The 8,147-nt window shown below is 44.2% G+C and overlaps 1 protein-coding gene across 3 annotated transcripts in view; it reads left to right on the top strand.

Annotated features, from left to right (window-relative positions):
- Slc26a4 (solute carrier family 26 member 4) overlaps nt 1-8,147 on the top strand; it is a 40,477-nt gene that overhangs the window by 28,752 nt on the left and 3,578 nt on the right. For all 3 annotated transcript variants that reach the window (XM_029484951.1, XM_021179492.2, XM_029484950.1), the window contains exons 16-19: nt 2,026-2,121; nt 2,724-2,954; nt 4,957-5,011; nt 6,042-6,187. In XM_029484951.1, the coding sequence (XP_029340811.1) occupies nt 2,026-2,121; nt 2,724-2,954; nt 4,957-5,011; nt 6,042-6,187 (528 nt within the window). The remainder of the gene's footprint in view (nt 1-2,025; nt 2,122-2,723; nt 2,955-4,956; nt 5,012-6,041; nt 6,188-8,147) is intronic.

Raw genomic sequence — 8,147 nt, 5'->3', positions numbered from 1 at the left:
GGGGAGGGGAGGGGAGGGGAGGGGAGGGGAGGGGCCTGAGGCTTGCAAGTTAGGAAGCAAAGGACAGAAGGCTGGGAGGGCTGAGTTCCAGAGGCTGTGTGAGCAGGTTGCTCTGGCAGAGGCAAGTGAGAGAATGCAGCTGTTTTTTGTGAAGAGATTCAAAGCAGTGCCATGCTCTGAAAAGTTTTATTTGGAAAGATAGTTTCATTCATATAGTGAGTGTTTTTGCTCACATGTATTAGTTTTATTACCTAATTTTATTAAGAAATATTTTTAAATGTTAAAAAAAATAGGAGAGGGGCTGAAAGACAACCTAGCTGTTAAGAATATTTTCTGATCCATTAGAGGATGAGTTTGCATCTTGCACCCAGGGCAAGTGGCTCATAAATACCTATACATACAGCTTCAAGGGCCCAGGCCTCCCTTCTGGCCACCAAGGGCATCCGCACACAGGCTCACATCCATGCACATGCAAATAAAATAATTTAGAAGTTAATAAAAGAATTGTTAGCTGCAGTTACTGGGAATCTCTTAGGTTTCTGTTGCTGGGATAAAACATCATGGCCAAAAGGAAAGTGTTTATTTCATTTTACAACTCTCCCTTGTATTCATCACTGAATGAAAGCCAGGGCAGGAGCTGAAGCAGAATCCGTGGAGGAGTGCTTCTTCCTGGCTTGCTCCTTGTGGCTTGATCAGCCTGCTTTCTTATACAACTCAGGAGCTCCTGGCCAAGGGTGGCACTGCCCACTGGGGGCTGGGCCCTCCCACAGGAATCGTTAATCAAAAAATTTCTGACAGATTTGTCTACCGGCCAATCTTCAGAGCCATTTTCTCAGTTGAGAGCCCTCTTCCGGGTGACTCCAGCTTGTGTCAGGTTGACATAAACTCACCAACAAACAGTGTGAGGAAGGTGGCATGCTGGGTGTTTGGCAAGTGTGTTAACCTGTGAACTGAGAGAGGGGAAGAAGAGAGGAGAGGAGAGGAGAGGAGAGGAGAGGAGAGGAGAGAGAAGGGCTGCCCTGCTGGAGTGAAGAGTAAGAAGCACTGTGTGGGAAAGGAGTAGAAGGCTCTGTGTGCAGTGCCACGCCATGCTTGGAACTTAGAATTTGCCAGCGTGCTGGTTTCCTGCTTCCAGAGTAGACTTTCCCCCCCATAACCAAGTGGATCTGTGAAATCAAGAAAATACAGACTTAAAGCTAAAACTTTAGTTGTTGTCTTTTTTGCTGACTTGAAGCCTCTGATTTGCTAGTCTTCCCTCCTCATTGCTTGTGGGGTGGGTGCCTGGCAGGAAAGAGGAGTCTACTTTCCTAGACCTCACAATTTCTTTTCAGGCCAGGTTTCTTTCAAAATAGTATCTTTTTTTTTTTTTAAGTTTTTTTGTTATGTTTGTTTGTTTGTTTGAGACAGAGTTTCTCTGTGTAGCCCTGGCTGTCCTGGAACTCATTTTGTAGACCAGGCTGGCCTCGAACCCAGAAATCCATCTGCCTCTGCCTCCCGAGTGCTGGGATTAAAGGCGTGTGCCACCACGCCCGGTTTTTTGTTTTTTGTTTTTTTTAAGATTTATTTATGTATTTATTATATGTAAGTACACTGTAGCTGGGAGTCAGATCTCATTACAGATGGTTGTGAGCCACCATGTGGTTGCTGGGATTTGAACTCCAGACCTTTGGAAGAGCAGTTGGGCGCTCTTACCCACTGAGTCATCTCACCAGTCCCAAAATAGTATCTTTTAAGAAATCTCCATTCTGGGGGTTGGTGAGATGGCTCAGCCTTTAGGAGAGTGTACAGCTCTTTGAAGGACCCGAGTTCAATTCTTCAGGACCTATGTAGGAGCACTCACGGCCACCGGTAACGTCAGCTCCAGGGTGTCCTCTGCCTCCTCCGAACTCCTTATCTGTACTCACATGTGCACAGCACAAGTACAGACACACAATTAAAAGTAAAAAAGAAACAGCCACTCAGGTAGTAAATGCCATGGAACATTAGGAAGCAGACATTTTATGTAACCGACATTTATTTCCACAGGTTGGATTTGATGCCATTAGAGTATATAATAAGAGGCTGAAAGCACTGAGAAGAATACAGAAACTCATCAAAAAAGGACAACTCAGGGCAACCAAGGTGAGAACTCCTTCTTCCCCCCCTCCTCAGTCCTTTCTCTGATGAAAGCAGTTAGACAACTAACCCTCCTTTGGTATCCAGATGCGCCTGGGCCATAACAGGTGTGGATCGGAGAACAGCTGATCTGTTATGTAGGCGACAGGAAAGGGCAGGGATAAATGAAACCCACAGAGCCCCTGCAAACAGAGTCTGACCCTCCCCCCATTAAAAACAAATGTTTGTACTCATTTTAAACACTTTTACTGAAGAGGACAAGGTACAAACTCAGTGCCAAAAGTAACTGAAAATAATAGTAAGTAATAGGAAACTGCAACTGTAATTTCGTGAACGTTTGCAGCTGTTGCTGTAACTTTTCTGTATCTCCAGGGAAAGTCCCACAATCATCCAGAAATCCATTCTTTTTTTGGGGTGGGGGAGCTTCTGTTCTTACATTTTCTTCTTAGCACCAAAGTGCAAGATCCATCTCTCAGGATTGCATCCCCTTGCCGTATTTGAATTCCAATCAATAATCTGTGCAAGACTTTTAAGCATTTGGGGGTAAACTGCTGAAAGGCTTTTGGTATTATTATTGACAACTAAGTCCGAGGTGTTTTCTTTGTTAGAACGGGATTATAAGTGATGTTGGCTCATCAAATAATGCCTTCGAGCCTGATGAAGATGTGGAAGAGCCAGAGGAACTTAATATCCCAACCAAAGAAATTGAGATTCAAGTGGACTGGAACTCCGAACTCCCGGTGAAAGTGAATGTCCCGAAGGTGCCAATCCACAGCCTGGTGCTGGATTGTGGAGCTGTATCCTTCCTGGATGTGGTAGGAGTGAGGTCATTGCGAATGGTGAGGTTCTGCTTGTTTGTACTGTGGACTCGGGGCTTTGGCAGCAGTGAAGTGATGGAATGGGTCACACAGCCTGGTGATTTGAATTTTCTTCCCGCCTCTTTCTCTTCCTCCTCCTCCTTTTTGGCAACTGAGCATAAGCTCTGCAGTCAGGCTCTGTGAGGTGAATTCCACCTCCAGCACCAAGAACACGTTTCTCAATTTGCCTTTTTCTTGGCTTCTTCTTCTCTAATATCGGCACAATGATAGTATTTGCTACCCAGGTATCATGAAGATCAAGTAAGCAGTGCATAGAGGGAGTAAAGGGGAGAATCTGGCACACAGATGCCTCTTAGATGCTAACAGTATGCTTTATTTTTCTAAGAACATAAATGGACCGTGACAATAAGGAAAGTGGCAAAGTCTGCGTTGAGTATTCTATTTTACTTGTTATAGGCACAGCAACAGGACAGGACTAAAAGAGCAGACATTGTTCTGCAGCAGGGGCTGGCCTCAGGTTAGACCCAGGAAGTCAGGGCAAGAACTGAGCAACAAGCCGGACAGAAGCACTCACAGCAGCTGCAGGATTTCAAGTTCCTTTCTTGGATGCTTCAATGTGTGCCAGTTGCTCCACCTAACAGAAGATGCATGTGATGAGGCAGCCATGGTACCAGACACTAGCCTACAGCATGCCTACCAGAGAGGAAGGCAAACATTAAACAATCACATAAACCACTGCAGAACGCTTCAGAGTACTTTAAATAGGTGCGATCCCAAGGGTCAGGTTTAGATGGAACTTTAGGTTGGTATCAGGAGGACCAGACAGCGAGCTCAGCAGGGTAAGGGACCAACAATAGATAGAAGGACAGTAAACAGGCTCCTGTCTAGCTCAGCCTAGCTGAGGGCTACCACTGCAGGGCCAGAAACAGATGCATGTGTGTGGGTGCTGGGTCGGTAAGTAATTATACTTGGCAAGGACTGAGGCTACGCTGTGAGGTTCTGTTCTCTCAGCGGGTCTTGTTAGCTCATTTGAGAACACATGCTGGCTCGGCAGTGTTTATCTCGCTCTCTCTGTGTAGTGACTCAGACCCATAATAGATTATGCTGGCCCGTTGGTTTAATGACTTTGTAGAGCCCTAATGCCAGAGTATGCCCCACATTTGAATAGCTGTGTATGTGATAGGGACAATTACAATTGCTCACAGGCCTAGTGTCTGGGTATTTAAAAATCAAACGATTAATGGTCATTGAGAATTCACATTTATCTTTAAGGGATATTAGAGAAATTCTACATATCCCCTTCTTAATTCTCCCAACAGTTATAGGGTGTAAAGAACTATAGAACAAAAGCACAATCAAGATAATTGGCATTGGCCCATTTAAAACAAAGACCTGCACGGTTAGTCCGTTAGTTATTTATTTGTTTGTTTATTTATTTATTTATATGAGTACACTGTCACTGTCTTCAGACACACCAGAAAAGGGCATCAGAACTCATTACAGATGGTTCTGAGCCACCATGTAGTTTCTGGGAACTGAACTCAGGACCTCTGGAAGAGTAGTCAGTGCTCTTAACCACAGAGCCATCTCTCCAGTCCCAGTATTTACTTTTAATACATTCTTATACTTTTTGTTATAGGGAGCAAGACCTGTTTGGGAGCCCAAGTACCTCATTGTTTCCTTCTGCAGATTTTCACTGCGCTCCTCAGTGTTGTGAGCTGCTGTGCTGCCCTACACTAGATGGTGTTCTTCCTGTCTTCTTAAAACAGGGCATTGCTATATGATCAAGTGCCTTGAACTAAAATCCCCCAGCCTCAGTGTTTTGAGGACTAGCATTACCTGTGTGCACTACGTTACCGTGTCTTAAGATACTTAAGATACTTAGATGCAGCATCATGGCGGGCTGAAAATATCTAAAGTTTTCCATCAACAAACTCTCCTGAAAGTCTTGATTAACTGCAGAAATATTGACAGTTCTCCCAAACAAATGTTTAAATATGACTGAAATCTTTTCTATTTTTAGATTGTCAAAGAATTTCAGAGAATTGATGTGAATGTGTACTTTGCTTTGCTTCAAGGTAAAAGCCTATGTGATTATACATCAAACCTGCTTCACATCTCCTCCCTTGGAACGTGACTGTATGTCACCCGAAGGCCTAAGAAAATGTGTCACCTACGTTACTTTTAACTGTATAATTAACCACAGTGTTAAATAATCATGTGCTATTTCTAAAACTTTTCATCACCACAAACAACTCTGAACTGGTTACAATATCTCGGGGCCTTTTTGAGCTTTGAAAGAGATTTCTTCCAATTCGTGCCAGAAAGCTGGCAAAGTATCGGAACTTGTTTCTTGACAATGGTGTTAAGTGAATAGGGAACACTGTTTTGGGCGAAGCAGGGGTGAGATGGCTAAGACTCTTAGAACAGGAGGAATGCCAAGGGTATGAGTCTCTGCGACTTGCCTGTGAGTGGAGGATGGCACCAGCCGTAGGTAGGCTGGGTTCTCTGAAAGAACCTGAGATGGGGATTCATGCACAAGTGGTGGTGGTGGTGGTGGTGGTGGTGGTGGTGGTGGTGNAGGAGGAGGAGGAGGAGGAGGAGGAGGAGGAGGAGGGACAGGGCATTAGGCAAAGCTGCTCAAGCACCTGGTGGCAGCAGTTTGATTACTCGAGAGGCTTTGCCCAGGCAGGAGTGGTGGTGCAAGGCCCCACTTCATGCTCTCATCTGTTAATCAGTTAATTCTGGTCAGGTATGTGTGTGTGTGCAGCCTCCCTGACCTCTTTGAGTCAGACCAGCTCCCACTGGCCAGAGAAAATTCTCTGAGAGATTCAGAGAAAATTCTCTAAGAGATTCACGGCTGTGAACTAGCGGCCAAGCTCACAGCAGCTGGGGGATGGAATCACTGGCTTGAGAAGAAGATCACCGAGTCAGACTGCAAGCAACTGTGGGGTCGCCATTCTGCAAGCTGCTGGCAAATAAGGCAGCCGTGATAGAGCAGGCGCACAGTTTAGACATGAGAACATCAAGAAGAGAATGCACTACAAAAGCTGATATTATAAAATCCTTTTCTTCCCCCCTACCAACTTTTTAATTTTTCCTTTGCAGATGATGTGTTAGAAAAGATGGAGCAGTGTGGGTTCTTTGATGACAACATTAGGAAGGACAGATTCTTTCTGACGGTCCATGATGCAATCCTCCATCTGCAGAACCAGGTCAAATCCAGAGAAGGCCAGGATTCCCTGCTAGAGACGGTAAACATTTCACCTAACTCTAGTCTGAAACCCAGCTTCACCTCTGGCTTTCCGCCAGCTGTTGAATGTCAAAGAGACCGTTTCTCCTCAGTGAAATGAGGCTAGACACCGATTACTGCTCAGAGGACTCCAGGACTAAGGTAGTTTCTAGGAAGGTGCTCAGTAGTGCCCAAAGACACAAGAGTTCTATACTGACAGATGTGGCATTTGCTGCGATGCTTTTTTTTAGAAGATAACACAGAATCTTGGTTTTTTTCTGTGATGTGAATGCATAAATGTGGTGTATATTAGACAAATGAGGAATCTTAAGGTAATATTTGATTCATAAGATACCTTTGAAAAAGAAAAAACAAAGAAGGAGTGGCTGGACAGACTGCTCAGTAACAAAAGGCTTGACTGCTGTGCAAGGTGAAGGGCCTGATCCCTAGCACCTATGTAAATAAAATAAAAATAAGCAAAACGCCAGAAAAACAGGCCTGGTTGTACGTGCCTGTGGCCCACTATTGGGGTGTAGAGATGGGTGGATCCCCACGGCTCTCTGGCCAGCCAGTATAGCCATGATGGCTCCACATTTAGTGAGAGTCCCTATCTAAAATAACGAGATGGAGAGTGACAAAGGCAAGCATCCTGATATTGACCTCTGACCTTCGCTTGTACCCTCGCAGACAGGTATACCCCTCCCCTCAAACTAATCCTAAACAAATGCACGTTCATTTTCTCCAACAAAATGGAAAACACTAAAATGTCCTATACCCCTTATTTTGTCAATTCTACTCACAAATAACTAGAAGATCTGAACCTGCTGGACCCCTTGCCTGGGCCTACGGATAGGCCTAGATGAGAAGCCCGTTCCTTCCAACCCTTTCACGGAGAATTTGGAACACTGTCATAGTTTCTTTTCTGTTGCTGTGCTGAAAAATACCATGACCAAGAGATTAATTTAGTTTATGTTTCCGGAGGGTTAAAGTCCACAGTGTATAGAATCAGGAACAGGAAGCTGGCTGATCACATTTTATCCACACACAGGAGGAGAAGACAGGAAGAGGGCAAGGCCTCAAAGCTGCCGCCAGTGACATACTTCCCATAGCTAACCCACACCTACTAAAAAGAAAATCTAGGGGCTGGAGAGCTGGCTTAGTGGTTAAATGCACTGGGTGCTTCTCCGGAGGACCCGGGTTCAGTTCCCAGTACCCATATGGTGGCTCAAAACCATCTGTAACTGCAGTTGTAGGGGACCTGATGCCTTCTTCTGGCTTTTGTGAGCACCAGGAACACATACATACATGCAGACAAACCACTCATACTCGTAAAATAAACAAAACTTTTTTCTTTGAAAAAAAATAATAAAAGCTACATTTGAAAACTCACCACCTTTGGTTTCTATGCATTTACAAAATTTCTAAATCTAGATTAAAAACAAAGCTGGCTCATATAGCTTTCAAAATCATGTATTAAAAGTAAAACAAAAACAATGTACCAAGTTCCTTCTCAACAGGAAAGCAGTTAGGTAATTTGTACCCACTGTGATGTAAAATCTTATACCACAAATGTGATAAAAGCTGAGTGAGGGACACTGTGACATCCCACTGTGTCAGACTTGCCTTACTCTGTCAGTGAGGTGCTGTGAGTGACAGGGCTAGATTCTCACTTTCATTCTGTTAGCTAGGGTATAAATGATTCTTTGCAAGGTGTACAGAGCATTCCTGGCTCCAGTGAGACTGGGAGCCTTGCCTGTCTCCATAGGGTCTTGCATGAAACCTGAACCGTCCTCATGCAACGGTTTCCTCTTCTTCATAGTGACTTGTGTGGGAAGGGTAGTGTGAATGGAGAGATAAGAGCCTCTTCCACCATTTGGTCTATCACAAGATTTATCCCAGAATAGTCACAATCTTTAGTTACAGCTAATCTTTTTTTTTTTTTTTTTTTTTTTTTTTTTTTTTTTTTTTTTTTTTTTTTTTTT

Source organism: Mus caroli, chromosome 12 (genome assembly GCF_900094665.2).
Source record: "Mus caroli chromosome 12, CAROLI_EIJ_v1.1, whole genome shotgun sequence".
Lineage (NCBI taxonomy): Eukaryota > Metazoa > Chordata > Mammalia > Rodentia > Muridae > Mus > Mus caroli.
This window is presented reverse-complemented; position numbering and strand designations above follow the sequence as displayed.